Source organism: Lissotriton helveticus, chromosome 9 (genome assembly GCF_964261635.1).
Source record: "Lissotriton helveticus chromosome 9, aLisHel1.1, whole genome shotgun sequence".
NCBI classification, from domain to species: Eukaryota; Metazoa; Chordata; class Amphibia; order Caudata; family Salamandridae; genus Lissotriton; species Lissotriton helveticus.
In genome coordinates this window covers 598853278-598875658 of record NC_136070.1, presented here as the reverse complement: position 1 = coordinate 598875658, position 22381 = coordinate 598853278, and the positions used below count along the sequence as shown (strand labels likewise).

Genomic DNA, 22381 nt, shown 5'->3' with positions numbered 1-22381 from the left:
TCCATTGCTCCTCCCAGACCATTCCTGAAGAGTCAGCTTGTTGCTTTTTCTCCCGGATCATGGCGACCCCAGCCCTACCTCCCCACGACGGGCCGGTGTTGTCGGTTGTGGACATGCACACAGGCGGGGAGCCCGTGCGGATAGTAGCGGGCGGCCTGCCGCCAGTGCGGGGCTCCAGCCTCCTTGCCAAGCGCCGCTATGTGCGGGAGGAGCTGGACTCGCTGCGCCGTCTGCTCATGTGGGAGCCCCGCGGGCACTGGGATATGTACGGGGCGCTCCTGGTGCCCAGCGAGCTGCCAGGGGCCCACCTGGGAGTGCTGTTCATGAACAACGAGGGCTACAGCACCATGTGCGGCCACGCCGTGCTGGCACTGGCCCGCTACGCCGTGGACTACGGGTTGGTGCCGGCGACCCAGAGTCCCGAGACCCAGGTGAACATACACTGCCCCTGCGGGCTGGTGACGGCCTATGTGGAGACCGAGGGGGGCAAGAGCGGTAGGTCCCGCTTCCAAAGTGTGCCCGCATTCGCCTTCGCTACAGGTAATAGGGGCGTATCACGCTGGTTAAAAAACATTATACGAGATGCAGGGCAGGAGGGGGTATAAGGAGCAATTGGAGAGGCTTGGAGTGCGGATTGTGAGGATTTCTTATGATCCAATGTTTGGTAAAATAACTATTTTTAAGACATTTGAAACTGAGGCAAGAGTGCCTGTGTGTGCATGAGTTTTTGTTTTGTCTGCATGTGAAAATCCAAAGTGACCCGATTTAAGCCACGTTTACCCAACTATTTACTAGGGGGGGGGAAGGACAGTCCAAATACCCCTCTGAAGCTACACCCTTGGTTCTAATGTACCACTGTGGAGAAGCTCTGGTACTCGTTCCCTTTTAGATGAAAGAATGCAGTTACACAGCACCCACCCATTTTAAAGCACTGCTTATAAGCCGGACCACTGAAATTATGTGGCAGAGGATGGCCAAATTATGTGGTAGGGTAGACTAATGCAGTAAGAAAAGTCAAATGATACAACCCAATTTGGCACATTTTGCGATGACATCTTATATTTTCTTTTTTCACATGTTAGCACTGTGTAGGCAAACATTTCAACTCAGTTCCAGTTTAACATCCAAATACAGTAATAAGCTACTGAAAGATGACAAGTCATCCTTTGCATGGGGCCTTCCACTGCACACAATACAGGTTGCTGCAATTTTTGTAACATCTAATCTGTTTAAACTAAATGATGTGGCAAAACATGGTGGACAGATTGCTGACACGTTTCAACCAGTCAAGCGATCTGGGTTTTATCCATTGTTCTTTTGCTCACTATTGCACCCCAGTTTGAACCCAGCCATATGCCCAGCCATATGCAAATCAGTCTTGACTGCTCCTCATGGTAACAGTCCAGCCTGACTGCTAGGCAAGGTCCTACTTGCACCGGAAACAGGCATCCTGGGATTGGTTTTGGGGTATCACCACTCATCAGCCAGGGTAGCTTGAATCCAGTGGCACAGTGAGCACAGGACCCACATTTATGCACCTTTCCCACTTAGGGTGACAAAAGCAATAAGAACAGATGATGGCCTGGCTGATGAGGGGTGATACCCCGAAACCAGTCCCAGGATTCTTGTCTGTCAAGACTGATTTCTAGGGTGGTGCTCTTGGCAGCAAAACAGCTAAATGAGCTTAACTATTCCACTGGAAATCCTACCTGTACATTGGAAACCTTCACAGTTCTGTTTGCAAACTCCTATTCATCTGTAGTTCGACACTTCTCGCCCAATGGCTGCAGGGAAGGCTACGAGTGCACATAGGTCCACCTTGAAACACCTCAAAAAATCTATAAACAAATTGTTTAGATCACTGAGGCAACGCCTGGGGAACAAGGACCTACACCAACAGCTCCGTAACAGCAAGGCCGAACTTAGGAAACTTAAGTGGGACATTACCAGGTTAAACGAAAATGAATTCTGGGCCAAACTCCATCACGATTCTAAAGGATATAATAGCGCTCGATTTTGGTCAACGATAAATACAATTTTACAACCAGCACATGGCTGTCTAATATCGCACATTACAGAAAACACATGGACATCCTTTTTAGAATCTCATTTTAACCAAAAGGTATCCGGACTAGATGCACCCAAGGACATCCAGCCTGCTCTTTCAACTAAAACTGTAACTGATGAGGTCGAAGCTTTTGAAATCTATGCTGCCATGATCAGGGAACAAATCTCTAAAGGGAGAAAAGAAGGAGCTCCCGGGCCAAATGGGATTCCACCAGTTTTTTTCAAACAAGATCCAGAATACTGGTCAGAAATTCTGTCTCTTCTCTTCAGTTCTGTCAGACAGTTTGGGTGCTTGCCCGCATCATGGAAGGGCTCCATTATTTCACCATTATTTCACCAATCTGTGAAGCTGGCGACAAAACCCTACCAAAAAACTACCGCCTGATTGCACTGCTCGATGTAGATGCAAAATACTTTGCGGGTAATCTACTTAGAGAGCTGCACGAATGGGCAACAGAGCACAACATAATTACTCCTTGCCAAACAGGGTTCTGCAGAGAGACCGGTACAACAACTAACCTGTTAACAATGCCATTACTTATTGATAATGCAAAATTAACCAAACAAACTCTTCATTTCTGCTTTGTGGACTTTAATGCGGCGTTCAACAACGTCCACCAAGCTAACCTGTAGAGGAAATTGGCTCTCTGGGGGATCCCTTCATCTCTTTTGAATCTTCTGATACAATTACACTCCAGCACGTGGATGCAGGTTAAGTAAGTTAATGTCTCCCACCTTTCGAGGCGCATACCGACAACCAAAGGTCTCAAACAGGGTTGTGTGCTAGCACCAACTCTTTTTAAACTTTATACAGCAGATATGACCCTTAGTGCCTGCAATGTGCATACCCCTCGACTAGGGGGGAAGCCATCTCCAGGATGTCCTACGTGGACAATGTTGTCTTAGTTCTTCTCTGGGAAGAACTCCAATTGCGAATTCTTCTGAGTATAAATACTTAGGTGTCATAATTGATAAGGGCGGTCAATTCGCGAAACTGCTTGAGGCCATTAAGAGGAACGGGATGGTGGAAGTGACAACCCTAAGACAACTCAAAACAAAATTGACTGGACCAATTTTTCACAGTTGCTTCATGTTGCGCAAGCAAAAATTCCTCCATCAATCACTTATGGCAGCGAAGTGCTGAGAGGCAGGGACGCTTTACTGCTGGATACCACCTTGACAAAAGCATATAGAGTTATGCTAAACCTCCCGCCATATACCTTGCCAGCATAGATTTGACTCTAGTTTGGATTAACAAATAATAATAATAATAAAAGTGCCAGGCTAGCTGAACTTTGCACTAATAAATTAACACTTGGGTACCGCCTTAATCGGTTCGAGCCCATCAAGCGACAGGATATCATCCGTCATCTGCAAGCGGGATCAATCGGGATCACCAAGTGATATCTGCCCGCCCTATGTCATGGCCTTGATCGCAATGAGCTGTGCTCCGGCCATCCAGGAGATTTTCAACTCCTCAATTGCCAGTGGCTACATTCCAATGGCATGGAAGGAAGCCCATGTGCTTTCTATCCTTAAGAAGCCAGCAGCAGACCCCGCAGTCCTAAGTAAGTATAGGCCAATATCATTGCTTCCTCTGTTAGCAAAGATATTGGAGGCTCATATTAACACACAACTGAGCCAGTATCTTGAGTCCAATAACATTCTGGACATAGCTCAGTCCGGCTTTCGGCCAGGATTTAGCACAGAGACAGCCATTTTAGCAGTCACTGACTCCATCAGGCGGATGCTGGACGGAGGGGATCGGTGATGCTTATTCTCTTGGACCTCTCTGCAGCATTCGATACTGTTTCACATCGACTGCTTGCGGAGAGGCTACGGGACTGTGGGATCGGTGATCTGGCTTTGAGGTGGCTGATTCATTTCCTGGTGGACAGGAGACAACAGGTCATGATGGGCCCTTTTAGGTCACACAAGTATTCATTGGAGAGAGGCGTCCCACCGGGCTCATGCCTAAGCCCGACCCTCTTCAATGTTTATATGGCCCGCTAGCTAGAATAGTGCGGCAGTATGGGTTTGAGGTCGTCTCATATGCAGACAACACTCAATTGGTTTTCCCTATTGGGAGAAATCTGGCTGAGGAAAAAGTACGCTTCTCACAAGGAATGCTGGCTATTGCAAACTGGATGGCAGAGTCTTGCCTCCAATTAAACCCTGGAAAGACGGAGCTAATGTTTCTGGGAAAAAGACCGGAACTGCTACTGGACGACTGGTGGCCGGCTGAGCTGGGCATTGCACCAGTGCCCGCGGACTCAGTAAAAAGCCTAGGAGTACAGCTGGATGATAACCTGTCTATGAAGAACAATGTCAACAATATAATGAGCTCTTGTTATTATAGCCTCCGGCTGTTGCGGAAAATTATTCCATACCTTCCCCATAGCCACCGTAGGACGGTGGTTCAGGCCTTAGTACTCAGCCGGTTGGACTAGGGGAACGCTTTGCTGGCAGAAGTAGGAGAAACTCAGTTAGCAAAGCTCCAAGTTATCCAGAACACTGCCGCCAGGTTGGTCTTAAATCGACCCCCTGACACACCATCGCTCCCCTTATTGAAGGAACTACATTGGCTGCCAGTCAAAAAGAGATCTTTTTTCAAAACATGCTGTCTAGTTTTTAAAGCCATGAGGGAAATTGGCCCAAAGTACTTGCAAAATAAACTATGTAAATTGGCATCGCGCTGTAATTTAAGATCTAATGGAAAGGCTCTTTTAGAGATTCCACGCATCCAACGGACGCATTTGGGAGGTAAAGCTTTCTCATATGTAGGCCCCAAATATTGGAACTCCCTACCAGAAGTGCTGCGTAAGTCTCCTTCTTACCTGGCCTTCAGGAAACATCTGAAAGCCTTCCTATATTGAGGTCACTCTCTGGCTCTCTGTTGTTCTCAGCAATTGGACTAGGTAGCGCGGAGATGCCCCCGGGTAATTCATGCGCTTTACAAAACATCAATAACATAACATAACATAACAACTCCTCGCAAGGCGAGGCTCGTACATCAAGTGCTGGCATAAAATCAAGAATTCGTCCAGGAATACATTGAACCACCAGCTCTGGCAGGAATTGTGCATCACATCTACCTCACCGGCCAAAGCCTACCTGGAGGAATCGCTGGCCATCACCAGACTAGCCGATTTATGGGAAATTCCAACAACGCACTTGCGTTTTTAAGCACATCATAAATAAGGTTATTAAGAAACTTTCTCTTACAGAAGACAAAGCTTCCTTTGCACACAGGAGCCATGCATGGATGACTCTCAGCAACTACAAATCATTTGCGCCACAGGCATGCTTCGAACTGGGGTACTCCAGGAAGTCAAAATAATCTTTCTTAAAATACAGGCTAGGAATCCTCCCAGCCATACCACATCTTCTACCGTGGTTGAGAGAGAACTGCCGGAAATTATGCAGGCTATGCGGGGTCGGAACGGAGGACATTGAACATTTAATATGTTCCTGAATCAATCTAAAAGAGGAAAGGGAAGGCCTCCTAAAAATCCACTTTAATGAATGAGGCATAGGGGTCGGTACAGGGACCCCAGGCCCTGTAGGGATCACGACATCGAAGATATCGTGACGGAATTCGGCAAAACACTGACCTATTAACATCGATCTGGGAGGCCTGACAGCGACAAGATGGCGACCGCTGTAATCGAAGATCGTGGTGAGGTCCGGCCCAAAGGTCCTGCAGCTTGCTGCCGCTGTGGGGGTACGTGAAAGGAGGGCATTGTGTGGAGCCCGCGTTGTCAAAGGGAACCCTATTGCGGCGTCCGGACCCCCGGCGAGACCCGTATACTACACTAAGATGGCGGCCGGAGCCGCGATGCGGGGACGGATTGAGACCTAGGACCGTCCTGCCGCTGGCCTGCCACCGTGGAGGTGAGAGCGAGGGAGGCACTGTGCGGGGCCCGCGTGGCCAGGGGGAACCGGAGGACAACCCCCATTGAGGCGTCCGGGCTCCTGGCAGGGCCAGACTACTGTACCAATATGGCGGCCGGAGCCGCGATGCGGAGCCCGAGTGCGCTCTGGAACTGATCCTGGCCTTGCGACTAAGTGCACGCTCTCTGGACCTGGAGGCATCCTACAACCTGCTGCCTGGTGTTGCTGTCCGGGCTTCCTCAGCCCCGCATGGACCCGGCTCGAGTCGCGGTCTCCCTGTGGTGTCCCCTCCACCCCGCACCCTGCTGGGCAGCCCTTGCTCCCTCGAGAGAGGCACCTGGACATCTTGGAGGTCAGACATACGGTCCTATGGCCGGGGGGACAATACATCCTACATTGACCAGACCCTGAGACGGGGCGGCGGGACCCGGATGCTCTGTGGGGCACTTGGCGAAGTCTGTGACACTCGGCCCTGCACAGGCATTGGAGTGCTGGCCGGGACTGGAACACAGCCGACTGCACGAACCGAGGCCCCAGGGGGGCAGGCAGAGGACGCGCTTGGCCCTCCGGTGACGGCCGCGCGGAGTGGCCGGATTGCCCTCCCTTGTGGCAGACCGAGGAGCTCGCCGACCCCCAATCACGGCCCGAGCGAAGGGGGCGGCGTGAAAAGCGAGTTCCCCCGCGAGAGCGACTCCATTGTAACACCAGCCATGGGGAAGAAGGATACAATCCCCAAAACCTCCAAACAGGGGCCCATGGGTAATTTTGCTGCACCAAGACAGTTGGCTGATGCCCTCTCCACTGCCCCCGGTGTGCGCTCGGATACTGACCTGCTGATGGGTGCCATTCAGGCGTCGCAGGACTGACATTCAGGAGTCTCGGGCTGCCCTAGAAGTCAAAATCGGAGAGGTGGGGTCGGAGGTGACACTACTGAGGCAAGACTTCCGAAAGTTAACAGAAAGAGTAACTACTGCTGAGACACGGATAGGCGAGGCGGAAGACTCGATCTCCACCCTGAGAAAAGACATGGCGGAACTACAGACATCCCATCGCCAACTGCTGTGGAAGGTGTACGATGCCAAAAACAGGGCGCGACGCAACAACCTGCGCTTTGTAGGTTTTAGAGAGGGAATTGCAGGGACAAACATGGCAGCATTCCTCCACTCCCTGGCTGACCAAAACCTTCCCGGCGGTGCAGTTCTCGACTTGCTTTATCATCGAAAGGGCGCACAGGGCCCTCTTGGCAAAGCCGCCGGAGGGTGCGAGACCTAGACCAGTCATTGCGCGCTTCCTCAACTTCGCGGACCGGGACCTGATTCTGCGAGAGGCCAGAAAGTTGGGGGAGATCCGACTGGAAAACATGAACATTATGATATTCCCGGATTACATTCAAGAGGTGCAGAAACAACGCCGCTCCTTTGACGCGGTGTGGAATTTTAGTTTGTGAACTGAACATCATCTGCGCCATCTTGTCCATTCCTCAGACCCACGTATGAACATACCCGACAGCCATCTTAGGTACCATGGTCTCCCTGTTCACGATCGATCATCAGCGCACTTCCCTGACCCTGCAAGCATCCCCCATGCACCCTGGCTGCCCCCGCGCTCACATGCACAAGTCATGAATCCTCCTCTTCCGCATGACTCTGCCTCTGGGAATCACACCCCGCGCCTGACCAACACCTCCTTTCCTTCCATGAATACCCCTCTTTTGATAAACCCTCCCTCTACGCTCGATTATCCACACTGATCCTTTCTTCCATGAATACCTCTCCTTTGATGACCCCTTCCTCTGAGCCCGATTGTCCGTACGGACCGCTGGTCATCCCTTGGCCTGAGGATACAGTTTATTGCCCACTACTGTATGCACTCGACCCTTTTCAAAAGACGCTACTATTGATCATGGCTTCCCCACCCCTTGAGATTCGATCAGGCGCACACATTCCAAAGGAATCGGTGGAACACTCAGCTGCGTGATAACCTACTGTAGCCACGTGTTGGAATGAGCCGGAACTGGGGGGGCACCGGGGATGTCATCTTTCGTTACTTCACAATGTCTTTATTGTAATAAAGAGCGGTCACATGTGGTAAACCAGTGTATAAAAGGCCAGGCCTCAGAGAGGCTAAGGAGAGCACCTCGAGACGATACCTCGTTGTCCGATCTGATGTGTTCTGCTCCGTCGGAATAAAACGTGTTTCCTGTCTTCCTGTCTCCAGCGCCTGCCTCTTTATTTGATAATCTTCATAAGGTATTAGAGGCGTTTAAACGCCGGGCAAAATTACTTAAGAAACATCGACTAAATCGCCTGACCATTTTCCTGAGCTTCAACAGCGGTGAAGGCGAAACTGAGAGACATGAATATCTCCTATATGCTCCTCTTCCCGGCGAAGCTGAAGGTGATTTACAAGGAAAAAACACACTTCTTTAACCATCCGGAAGATGCCTGGCAATGGCTGGAAGAACGTCCTATATTCCACAACAGGGAGACCGTTGGACGCGGAATGGCAGACAGGTCGACGCTCCAGAAGCCCTAATGGGTACTACCAAAGGCACAGAGACTGAAGTTCCAAAGGGCAAAGAGACAAACCCCGGCGACACCTTATCCGGGACATAGCCCAGGGGGTGGACGGCAAGGACACTCGGCCTCGCCTGGAAGGAGAGACACGGCGGGATCCAGATTCAACTGCCTACGAAGACATGCCCGCTCAGAGGGAGAGGATGACGACGATGTTGGGAGCCGCACTTCAGGAGAAGAAGAAGATGAGGGGGGGTCGCACTCCATTCACCCATTGGCAGAGGCGATCCGAGACCTGGAACAAGACGCATCGGGGCAGACTAGTGTCCCCCGATCAGACACTCAGGACTCCCATTCATGAACGATGGCGGACCAGGCTATAGAGACTGCAGCTCGTCGATGGGGGGCACGCAAGTTGACACGCCCTCTTATACTTATTGTTTTTTACTGGTTTTTGTTCTCAATTGCACAATTTTCTCAATTTTGAAATTTGAGCTTGTTTGGGGGCAGTAGTGTTGCATGCTCTTGGAGAAGTTGGTTAGAGCAGGCTGAAGGGGGGGATACACCGGAGGGCGACATACCTTCTCCTACTGATAGTTCTGCCTTGTGAGGGGATGGGACTGGAAGGGGAGGGAGGTGGGGAGGGGGGAGGTGAGGGGGAGTTCCACATTACCTCAGGTTTGGGAGGTGGGGGGGCGGGCGTGGGAGGGAGGCGCAGTTCAGTTGAGGGGGAGTTGGTTGGGGGGAGGGTGGCATTCATGTACACACAGTCACACACTTACGAGTCCTACCAAATTCATCGTTTTATGCACATAAATGGCGGGAGACGACGACACACGGAATAGAGACCATAGGGGTTTCAGTGTCCTGACCTGGAACGTAAATGGACTGGGCAATAAGATCAAGAGGGGCTTAGTGAACGCATATGTTAAAAGACAAAACCCAGACGTACTACTACTGCAGGAAACGCATCTTAAAGGGACTAACTGCGCCTTTCTGGCCAGAGGCCGACACAAAGTACTAGCGCATGCAGGTTACACTACTGACTCGAGAGGGGTGGCTATCATCATAAAGAAGACCTTCCCATTCCATATCACCCGCTCGTGGATAGACCCACTGGGGACATATGTGGGGGTCAAGGGGACTTGGAACAGACGTACATACACAATCATTTCAGTCTATGCGCCGCCGAAGCTACAGGCGAGCACCCTCAGGAAAGTGGCTGACATACTTTTAGACACGGCTGACTCCGTCCAAATATTGGGGGGAGATTTCAACGACGTTATGGACCTACAGCTCGATCGGTCATGCACCGCGTCTAGAACGGGGGTTCAGTCCCCCCTGTCCCAACTGAATCGCTAATATAGGACTTACTGATGTTTGGAGGTGGCTACATCCCACTCAGAAGGCTTACTCCTACTACTCGGGTGCACATAAAGTGTTTTCGAGACTGAACTATGTGTTTATGTCCAGACAATACTTGGCCGTAGGCGACACCGCGGAATATAATGCGAGGGGGATTTCCGACCACTCCCCCCTGCTAATTAAAGTGGGATGGGGACGGAATGCGGATGGGGCTTCCTGGCGCCTAGCGGCATGGAACCTACAAGATGCGGAGGTTTTGCGCGGTGTGTGGGCTGACGTGACAGTCTACATCGCAGAAAATGAAGGGACTGTTGACTCGAGGGTGACCTTCTGGGAGGCGCTAAAGCCAGTACTACGAGATAGGATACAAAATAGGCTGGAGGAGAAACGGAGAAAACTCCAGTCGGAGATAGCGGAGGTGGAGGCGTCTATTCTGGGGCTAGAGAGAGAATATCAGACATCCCGGAATGCTGAGACTCTCAGGAAACTCCTCGACCGCCAGAAACACTATAGAGAACTGGTGACCGGGGAAGCTAAAACCCAAGTCTTGGCCACCCTCCATCGCCTTTATGACGTGGGGGACAAGTCGGGCAAATTGCTGGCATGGCTGAGTAAAAAAGAACGTGCGGCCAGGTGGGTGGAACACATTCAGGGACCGGATGGGACAAAGATTGAGTCCGATGTTCAAATAGAAGAGGCATTTGCTTCGCACTATGAGCTCTTCTATGCTGCTAGGGAGCTAGGAACGCGTGAGGATGCTCTAAACTACTTGGAGCGAGTGGACCTGCCGGCTGTGTCTCCTGAGGCACTCCAGGCCCTGGAGGCTGACGTCACCTTGGAGGACATATCTGTTGCACTGGCCAGACTGCGCCCAGGTAAGACCCCGGGGCCTAATGGCTTCCCAGCGGAGTTCTTCAAACGCACGGCGGCCCTTTTGAACCCCCTGACCTCGCCGCAGCGACCATCATCCCAATTTACAAAGAGGGAAAACCGCGAGACGATTGTGCGTCCTAGCGACCCATTTCCCTCCTTAACACGGAGGTGAAACTTCTGGCCACCATTCTGGCGCTGCGACTACAGTCAGTGATATCGGACCTCATACATTTGGACCAGACGGGATTCCTACCAGACAGGGCCACCAGATTAAACCTTTGTCGTTCACACAACTGGTTGCAGGAGGTGTGGGCCAGAGAGGAGCCTCATTGGTTCCTCTCCCTCGACGCCGAAAAGGCTTTTGATGCTGTTCACTGGCCGTTCCTGGAGGGAATATTGCTTAAGTTTGGCTTTGGACCCAAGTACCTGACATGGGTATAGCTCCTCTACACTGAACCTTGGGCTAGAGTAAGAGTGAATGGAAGACTGTCTAGAAGCTTTCAGATCCAGAGGGGTACCCGGCAGGGGTGCCCATTGTCCCCCCTCCTCTTTGCGCTCACCATCGAGGCATTGGCCGCTCGGATCCGGCACAACACAGACATTAGAGGCTTTAGGAGGAATGAGACGGACTCCGCACAGGAGAAAATTTCCCTGTATGCGGATGATATCCTGCTATATATTACACATCCGGAGACAACCATGCCGGAGCTGTTCCATGAACTAGAACAATATGGTAGGCATGCGGGCTACCGAATCAATTGGCATAAGTCGCTCCTCTATGACCCCGGGGGACGGGGAGACTGGGTGACACTTCCAGAACAATTGTCGACTACGACTGAGGGCTTCCAATATCTCGGAGTCTATGTGACTCTGGACAGGTCCCTGTCATTCCAACGTAACCTGGAGCGAATTATCTTGAATTCCATTGCGGATATGGACCGATGGAGGCAAATCCCCCTCACTCTTTTGGGCAGAGCAGCCCTGTATAAGATGATTATCCTACCCAAGTACCTCTATGCCCTACAGAACGAATACTACACAGTCCCAGCCAATGTATTCTCCAGAATACACGCGGACCTGAGGGCCTTCCTTTGGTTGGGTAAACAACCTAGAGTAGCACTAACCACCCTCCAGAGACACCAATACAGCGGGGGGATATCGCTTCCGAACTTGGAAGCCTATTATTGGGCAGAGCATCTGACCCCGATAAATGACTGGTTGCATGCCCCGGCAGATCACCCTACTTATGCCCTTGAAAGGTACAAAATGTCCACCCGAAACTTACTGTATTACCTCTGTGGGGGCGACCGACAGGAGCCGCTTCTTCCGGCGACGGTCACTACCCTAAACTCATGGTATAGGGCTACAAAGCGCACTGGGTGGGAGAAGACGCCCACGCGGCAGACGCCGCTATGGTACTGCAAGTGGTTAACGGAACTGAGCAAACTGAAAGGCTTTCAAAGATGGGACGACATAGGCATCTCCACCATAGGCGATGTGATCTCCAAAGGGGCCCTAAAATCCTTTGTGGTATTGAAAACGGAATTTGGTTTGCACCATTCACAATTCTTCAAATATGCACAGCTACGGCACGCCTGGCGGGCCCAAAATATCCAAATGACCGAGCTCCCAGAATATGCGCCACTGGAGGGACGACTATTGCAAGAACAAGTTCAAGGGAAGACAGTCTCACTCACATACAAAACCCTAACCAATAACATGTTGGGCGACCTAGCGAAACTTAGACAGACGTGGGAATCGGATGTGGGAGAAATGGATGACCTTGACTGGGACATAGTGTTAATGCACCCAAGGGATGTCGCAATAAATCCAGGCTGCGCCTTATCCAATTTAATATGCTCTACAGAACATACTACGATAGAGTGCGGCTCTATAAAATGGGGAGGGCGACAGACAAGAGCTGCCTCAGGTGCCACAGAGAGGACGGGGACCTTTACCACCTTGTGTGGACTTGCAATGTGATACAACGCTACTGGACCGCCATCTTTAGGGAATTGAGTGAGGTTATGGGGACATCGCTACACCCGGAGCCCAGGCTGGCCCTATTGGGGATGACGAATGACGTAGACCTGTCTAGACCCCTACTGATCTTCCTGGTGTTGGCCCTAGTTGTGGCGAAGAGGGACATAGCAAAACACTGGGGGGCCTCGACCGCCCCAGAACTAGAGGAATGGAGGAGAGGACTAGACATGTACATGGCCGCTGAGAGAGTGACCTATAAGGCTAGGGGGTGCCCGAAGAAGTTCCGGAGGGTCTGGTTCAGATGGCGCTCTTATCATGGGTTGGATGGGGGACTGTGAGGGTGGAGACTTCGGTGCTGGCCGGCGTATTTACAAGTGCACAAATGGGACAGGTTTGACTAGGATGTTCTTAGATCACAATACAATGCTGCAATTTATGTCGGATCGGATTGGAGTTAAATTTGTCAGGAATATGCGAATCAGGGGCGGGTGGAGGGGGGTTATGGTTGCGTGCTTCCTTGATTACATGATTGTGTTGTTGTGTACCTATAAAATACAAATAAAAATATTTCTAAAAAAAAAGTTAAAGGATTTTGAGCTATATACAGGGCTAAGTATGATGACCTGGGAAGATCATGTCAAATACATTTGAAGAATCTCTGTATGTTTAATTCACTGGCTCACATTTTCAAACAGAAATGTAAAATATCTGCTCCACACCCCACAGTAGTAATTTTGTTGTGATCTACATTTTTTCTACTCCTGTAGAGGGCTAGAGGATGCATGGATTTTTTAAGTACATAGACATGCATAGAATGTAAAGATATAATGTTCCATAGTGCAAACCTATCCTATTCTGCGCCCCCACCATACATTTGTGAATTACCGCTGGATTTCTTATATTGTAAAGCGCAAAATCCTATATTTTTCTTTGTTATATATTCAGTTAAAAGATCTCTTTCACTAATACAGCCACAACCAACATGTGGTTCATGGTATTAAACTACAAGAAAAAAGTCCCTCTTGTGTCATCTATATATCTATATATTTATCATCGATCTTTTCCCATATGCAATACATATTTCAATACTCTTTCATACTTCCAATCCTACTATAAGGCCTGTATGTTGCAGAAATATCTATCCTTTTATTAAAAATAATACAAATGATCTTTTCCCTAATAAAATCTCATAAAACAGTTTCATAATTAATTACGTGAAGTGTCATACATGAAGGTCACAATATAATCAATTAGTACACAAAGGGAGTCACTGTTCCACATACTGATCCACGCACCCAAACGGCTTCTCATCAAAAGATCTCCAATAAAGAGACCCTTCGGGGGACCCGTAGGGCATTGCAGCACCGGCCAGACGAGGAGCAAAACCCAAATGATGAAGCAAGGCGTCCTTCGGGGTGTGTGTGGGCATTATGATGGGGACACACTGTCCCCCACAGATAGAGTAGCACCCGAAAAAAAGTTTCTTCCTCTTTCATCCTCTACAAGGAACAGTGACTCCCTTTGTGTACTAGTTGCTTTTCGGGAGCAAGGGTCACTGGACCTAATAATCAGCTCCTAGTGTCCTCCCTCTCTATAAATAGGATTACAATATAATCAAATCAGTATTGCATGTAACAAATCCCTTATATTTTTGCTATATTTCCTCAATATTGTACTCTACCAATATTTCACTACATTACCTCAATGGGAACCATATCAGTCATTAATGTTTTCATACAAGTAATCAAAGAAATATTCTCCCATGAATGCAACACATATAGACCTCACCCAAGGACTTAAAAGACATAATTTCAAGTTATCAAAAAAATCTTGAAAACGAATAATCCAGTTGTCAAGTTGTCATGGTATTAAGCCACTTCTTCAGGGTGAATACCTTTTCCACACATGTATTTACCATGAATATGTCTTTACCACGCATGCCTTTACAATGAATGTCATTGTAAAGGCATGACCGGTAAAGGCATATGGATGGTAAAAGTTATGTGTGGTCATGGTCCACTTTGTAACCGCTGGCACCCACCACAGCCCCTCCCACGAGCCCTATGCAACACTCCTCCCCCCTCACCCAACCCTGAAAACCTTCCTGCCCCAGACCTGAAACTAAAACTAGCTTCCCAGCCCAAAAACACCCCAACCTCCTGCCCTGAGCCCTAAAACCCTGCCCTGAGAACTACCCAGACCCTGACTTGAGCCCTAAAACTCGACCCTCAGCCCTCAAACTATCCTACACCCAGGCCTGACCCCTAAAACCCGCCTCCCAGCCCCAAAAACCCTCCAGGCCCCGCCCTGAGCCCTAAGGCTACTTACCAAGCCGCTGCCCTGTACAGGAAGGCAGCAGGTAAAAAAAGCTTCAAGGCCTCCCCTCAGGCACCGCACAGGCAAGAAGCGGGAAACAGGAAGTCCCTCCAAGCATCTTCAACACCTCCCAGCACCTGCCCATTCGCTCAGAATCTAGAGCGCTGACTACCTTTACCACGCATATGCCTTTACCGCCTTTACAACGATTTTTGTGTAAAGGCATGTGTGTTACGGCAAACTCGTTAAACCATGCGTGGCAAAGGCAAAGGTAGATGCGTTATAAGTTATGCGTTGTTAAGGTAGCACATTGTAACTGCCAAGAGGTAATGGCTGGTTCCCATCCATAGCTGTTCGAGCCCTTGTCATGTGTGGGCACAAAGTCAAAGAGGCTGCCAGGAGTTGCAGTGATAGTGCACAACATAGATGCCTACATAGTCAATTGGAAGGAGGGCACTGCGGTCCCTGGAACCCCACCCAATAGGCATCTCTCTAAAGATGCACCGAGGCACAGACCAGGGAGTTGCATCCTTTGCGTAATGCAGCCCTTTGTGACTTAAAAAAAATATGTATTATTATTATTATCCGTCGGGTTTTAACAGAGTAACTACACCATTGTGTAAACATAGGTTTTGTCAGGAGTGAAGTGGACAAGGTGTTCTTCTGCTCTATGGTTTCAAAACACTTCAAATAGAAGGGGATTCATCAATTTCTGCTATTTCACACGTGTGGCACATGACATTTATTTAGGCTGTGCACAAAATTCACCTTTATAAATAGCTAACGCCTTTGATGCTTTTAGGTCTGCTACGACTTCTGGGTCTGTTCTGAAGTCATCTTAACAGACTTTGATATACATGTAGGAATTGATTATTTCAGTTCAAAGTGAATTTAGATCCTAAAAAGGTCAGGCACCCGGCTTCGTTCCCTCATTTATTTCCACAACAGCTCTGTGTTGCCCTGGTGATTCACAGTTTTATCCTATTCAGTATCTATCTTAAACCCCTCTGCGCCATCATTCATAAGTTCTGCATACCCATATCTACAAAACTTTTACCTTCCCTTTAGACAGTACGGTGTTGATATAACTTAGAGAGGAGTAATATTAAAAAATCCTCCAATTTGTGGAGAAAGTACTACATGCTCACATTCTAGATATTCCTCGGTTGGAGGTCCAGCCAGCAGTTATCTTACTCCTACTATTCTTACTTCAAAGGTAATTCAGTCTGGGGATTCTCCCCATGTAAATAATTACTTCTTCAATGGGCGATATAGTCTATCCTCCACAAATCCCAGGACTTTCCGTTGACCCTCAAATCTATCCCACAGCCAATGATCCTGATCCCACATTTGTTGGAATCCAAGAGCTTTTTTATCACATCAGATGATGATACCCTGGGGCACGGCATGTATTGGGTGTGATAAATAGCACCTATCATGAGTTTCTGGGGAGTAACATGTAGATTTTGGTGCTTCTTTCACCAAAATCTGCATGGAACTATGAATACTATAACTTTTCAGTGTTAAATTCCAGCATGTTCGACCTGACGAAATGTAATGAAGCGTGAGATATTTAGCGCACCCGGTAGCTACAGATGAAGTAAATACCACCCAACTTGTAATTCCGACACCTGCGCATACAGGGTTTTAAACAGGGGCCGGCAAACACTGACCCACTGGTAATTAGTGCCCTCTTTTTCAGAATTGAAGTTGCTTTTTGGATGTCAAATTATACAACTGGCTGGAAATTATCATTAAACAGAAGCTTTGGGAAAAACTGAATCAACACTGATGAACGTTTCAATGTTTGTATTTAGTTTTAGGTATGATGCTTTTACTCTGTGTTCAAAACTTGCTGCAAAAATGGCACATCATGAGGTAGAAAACAAATCATACTATTTTGCCAATAAGGACATAACAGCCTCTTTGAAGGTCACACTCTTCCCAGGTTAACAAAATGAACAGTGACAAATTCAATAGGTTTGGCTTTTGTATGGTACATGCATACAGACGGTGTTCATGCTTATTTCAACATAGAATACTCTCCCATGCACGTACAAACTAACAGAACTAACAGAACACCTATATACACATACCATCAGACCTACATATACCCCAGCACTCAGACCAACAGACACATATGCACACTTGCGCACCAACCAACAGGCACGCAGGCACCCATGTCTAGAGGCCAGCTCCAAAACCCACCTACAGGTCTACAAATCACATGCAGAAGTCACACGCAGACAGGTACACAGGGACAGGTAGGTTGGCAGAGGGATGAACCTACAGTTGGAGAAACAGATCGATGCTTATTTGGAGCTAAGGAGATTCGGGTTTCATGTTCCCTTAATATGTTACCATTCTGCAGAAGAAGCCATATGTCATGTGCAGAAAAGTTTTATGTTCACACATACTCAATACTTAGTCTCTGTTTGGAAAAACTTTGTTTATCCACATTAACATGGGAGCAAAATGTATGAAGTCGAGCTGTGGTGCTGTCACTCAGACATCCTAATGCCATCATGGCAAGTTATTGGCATGATTTCGGCTGTTACATCTCCTTGCTCTCAGACAATGCCAAGCCAACATACACGTTTATGCTGAGCTACATGTAGGTAGAGGACGCTTATGTCTTTGCACATGAAGCATGAGGTCCAGAAGCAAGTCATTGTATTCCAGTTTATTGAAAACAACCTGTTCAGCTCCTCCAGTGGCATTCGTATTAAGCAGTCCTGAGATCTATTGAGATATGCAGTAATCAGGTGGTTTTCAATGATGTTCAGTTCATCTGCATGCAATGATTATAAAGGGTACATCTGGACGTTTTCTCTGGAGTTCAATAACTCTTCCTTTAAGAAATCTTCCAGAGGTCCAATCTTCAAATCTGATAACAAATGGTCCGCAAGGTTAAAATGATTGGCTATATGATGGTCCAGTTTCTTATTAATTAATGCTGATTTGTGATGAATTGTGTACAGGCGTCATCTTTGAGTGTACTGTTTTTGGGATTACATAATGATATCCTCTTTGGATCTGACGCTCCAGAAGCAGCCACTATGTCAAAGACAAATCTACATGCTAGACATACACTGTTTAACCAGGAGAAAATGAGTAAGTGCCAATTTACAATAGCACATTCACAAATCTTTAAAAAAAACTTAACATCTATCCCATTGGGGTTAGTGATTAAGTCTAAGCCATCATGTGAACCGAGGAACTTTGAAGGATCTGCTTTCTGAAATATTGTTCTTGAACGATCTCCATACATAATGAGCATGATCAAATATACCATTACACACACTATTATCCCATAAAATACAGTAACACTTATATCGCCATAAAAACACAAATGTGTGTCCCACAGTCCCATTCACATTCTTAGTAAATGATAATAGATTGTGCAACATATATGTTTAAAACCCTTTTACAAATATTCTATCATTATTAATATGTTAATTTTCTAAGCAGTCCCAAGTGGGTGTTGTGGACCCCTTGGGCGCTGGACCACAGGTTAAGAACTGCTGAAATAGGAACTAGAGAAAAAGTAGCAGGCTGAAATAGGAACTAGAGAAAAAGAAGCAGGTGGGGAAATTCTTTTTCCTTGCAGACATGGTATATTAAAATTATATTTCCTGACAGATAGGCAACAAAAATGTTTACTTATCAGTAAAATGTTTTTAAATAATCCCAATCTTTTCCCATTAACAAACAACAGCGAAGATATATTGTTGCAGTACAAAGGGGAATTTCCTCTTATTTCAGTGAACCTTGAAATTATTGATGCTGGAACAGATGTTTAAGCATACATATGACCACTGAATGGGACTCACACCATTACCTTGCAAATAAAAAGTCTTAGACTTTAAACATTAGGCCAGGAGTGACACTATGTGGAGGTAGATGAAAACATAAATAAGACATTCAGTACAAAAAACAGCCAGTGCAGTTCCATAAATGAAAGTTTGTTGACAGCTACTGCATTTAGACAATAGGAGGTAGAGAAAAAGAGAGAGACTTATTTTTTAACATTGTTTTTGGTGTATATAACGAAGACATTTCCTGACCAATCCACAACAAAAATATTTGCTTAACAATAAAAATATGTTGTAGATAATTCCACTGTTCTCCCATTAACAATCAACATTTTGTACCGAGTTGGTTCAACATGAAAACTATTTTCCTCTTGCTTTTGTCAATGAATAATATATTTTTTGTAACGGGACTACATACTGGTAGCTTCACAGTTTAGACAAAATGAAGTAAAGATAAAGAAAGAGGATGAGAGAGATAAGTGGATATGCCAGGCGAATGATGGTAGTTGTGAGGGAGAGGAAGGGACACAGAGGGAAAGTGTGTGTTTGTAAGTGGGAGGGAAAACGTCAGAGAAAGAAAGGGAGAGGCAGAAGTGTCAGTGAATATGTTAAATATCATGCAAGGGTGATAGAGAGATGGTCACTGTCTGCACCTGTGGAAGTTAGGTGGTTGTAGGAAGTGATAGTAATAAAGCTGGTAAAGAAAGATTATAGGAGAAAGTATTTAGAGATAGTAGCTTTAATAGGGTAACAGGAAGCACGGTCTCCAGAGGACTGGTAGTAATAAATAATAGTTCCATACAGTAATAGGGCTATGACTGTGAATACCTTCCTACCTTATATTTTTAGGGATATTTTTTTTCTATCCTTTTCGTTTTCTTTTCAGAAAGTGTTATGTGGTTCTATCACATCAAATATCTTGTTAGAAGAGTACATTTGTATAACGTCTTACATCATTGTCTTGACACAATATATATATGCATACGTCACAATTATGCATCTCTGGATTACTTCCTGTTCATGTCTGACATTCCCATTTGAATAAATGATCAAACAATGTAATGTTATAATAGAATCCTCCACTAGCACCCTCAAAAGTTAGTGGTAGTCTGATAAGACCTGCCCTAATGCCTTAGTTTTTATTTCCCTGTGTGTAATTTTGCATGTTTTCTGAACATCAGGCTTGCACCACTCTAATGTAAAATGACATCTTTCTAAAAAAAAGTCACAATAGCATGTGGCAATGAATGCATTTCATCGATTTAACCATATGCATGTTCTTTTTAGATGTTACAGTTGATCTTCCTGTATATGGCAAGGTGACGGTCGACATTGGGTATGGAGGCGCTTTTTATGCGTTTGTCAGTAGCGAGAGATTTGGACTGGATATTTGTTCCTCAAAGACCAGGGATCTTGTTGATGCTGCAACTGCAGTGACTGAAGCAGTAAAAGCCCAGGTACAACAACTCACTTTAACAATCATTTCCAGTAACTACTGTCTAATTACACTGTAGAGATTAGAGCTTCCATTAAACGTGTAACCAGTGTAAGGATTTCAAAAAAGTGAAAGATTAAAAGTGCCTAGTAGATCTCTCACTACAGCCCCCTGGCTTCAAATGAATGTTCAGTGATATTAGCACCCTGTTTGGAATGTTGAGATTGTCTCAGCCAGGCAGAATGCTTAAAGTGCTGGCATCAACTACTGCTTTTTGCCTGCATTGTAACTTCAGCCTGTGTTGTGTGGGATTGGGTGCTAATAGCTTATTACCCACAAGTTGTTGGGCAGATATAACTTGAAATCGGGACAAGGAACGCGTCGGACCAGCGCAGATGGCTAGGGTACCGTCAGTGCTTTAATTAGCACCTTACAGAAACACTCCTACTCCATAGGAATTGGCAAAAGAGCTCATGTCGGAGCAGCATGCAAACTAGGAAATCTCTTCTCAGAGTTACAAAGGCCTTGCTGTCCAAAAAAAACGTTTTGCTAATATTTACACTGAACACTGAAGGAATTGTCGTATGGAATTTGGCTGTAAGGGTCACAACTGTGTGTGATTTGAAGCAAAAAGCCCTGAAGAAGCCCGTGTGGGGCGAAACGTGTTGGCTGTGGATGCACTGCAATGAAATAAAATATTTATAATCTTCATAAAAACTGCGTGGACGTCCATCAATCCTGTCATCTCTATGTTGAAATTGCATGGCATTTTAGCCACAAATTGTAATCTTAACATTGCCTCTCTAAATGTGTGTTAAAAACAGATATAACTTGGTGGTCTGGCAATTAACAGTAGTTAATTAACAGTAGTTAACACTCTCTGCAAGTGGTGTTAACCTGTATTCACGTCTTAACAGTGAGTATTAAATGTCAATTAGCTGCTTTTTACTGTCTTCCTACAAGGCAAGCTGTGGGACAGACTCGCTAGTGAACAAAAAGTATTTATTCCATATTAGAACACTGAAATGTTCTGAGCTCCATTGACGACAACAGAGTAGCTTAGGGCCAATAATGGCAGATATAGACCTTCTGCTCCAACATCCAAAGTTTATCTTTCAGTTTCTCCCTGTTTAATTTATGATCCCACCCTGAGTGGGTGGAATATTGTAGCAGCCTTATAGCCTTTCTGCCTCTAGCTATACCAGTTGGTAAAAGCTCTCATCACCTTTATAGACCCAGACCAGTTTAGCCTTCAAAGGCTTCCTATGTGAAACATGCATGTATTTTCTAGCAGAGGCTATGCATGATATTCTACTAAAGCAGAACTGATCACAGAACAAAAATGTCCTTCTCCATTAAGTGGTAATTATCAGTTCAGACTGAAGAAATTTGCATGCAGTGTGAACTGTAAGCACAGTCCAGTTAATTTTGGAACTGTTAGAAATGGGGTCCCTAGTTGGCAGAAGTATGCACCCTGTCCAACTAGGGACCATCTCTCTAGTAAGGATAAGCTAGATACACGCAAAAAGTTTACCTGTGCTCACCCTCTGATAGCTTGGCACAGAGCAGTGAGGCTAAGCTAAAGAGGCAATGTGAAAAGTATTTGTGCAAAACACACAGAGAGTAAGGGAATTAAAACACCACACAAAGTCTGTGACGTGGAATAGAAAAAAGACAATAATTGTATAAATAAATCAAGACCAAAACGACAAAAATCCAAAAAGTTGATGTTGAGATATGAATAAAAAAAAAAAAATAGAGTTCTAGTGCTCAGAAGCAATAAGTGCCAATGGGGGTTATCTGGTCACGCTGGATCGGGGCAAAGTCAATAGTTCGAGCCGATCATGATAGTGCACAGATCGGCTACCGGACCCACGCGGGCCCGATGAACAAGGTACTTTATCCTGATCGCAACAGTGAGATGCGGGGCACAGTCCGCGATGCATTGATGTCGATCCCGCAGTGTTGGTGACAATTCGGTTCCATGATGAAGCAGCAAGATGTGTTGGTTCTGAGTGCAATGTGCCAGGTTTCTCCATGCAGTCAAAGGATGTGTCAATCTCTGTAAACTGCTGCAGCAGCAATGGGCGGTTCCGTGCTTCGGTTTCTGCAGGTGC

At 46.7% G+C, this 22381-nt stretch overlaps 1 protein-coding gene across 1 annotated transcript in view; it reads left to right on the top strand.

Moving 5' to 3' along the window:
* Positions 1-22381, top strand: part of L3HYPDH (trans-L-3-hydroxyproline dehydratase) — a 61951-nt gene continuing 39570 nt past the window's right edge. The window contains exons 1-2 of the mRNA XM_078662121.1: positions 1-540; positions 20117-20286. Of these exons, the coding sequence (XP_078518247.1) occupies positions 60-540; positions 20117-20286 (651 nt within the window). The 5' untranslated portion in view covers positions 1-59. The remainder of the gene's footprint in view (positions 541-20116; positions 20287-22381) is intronic.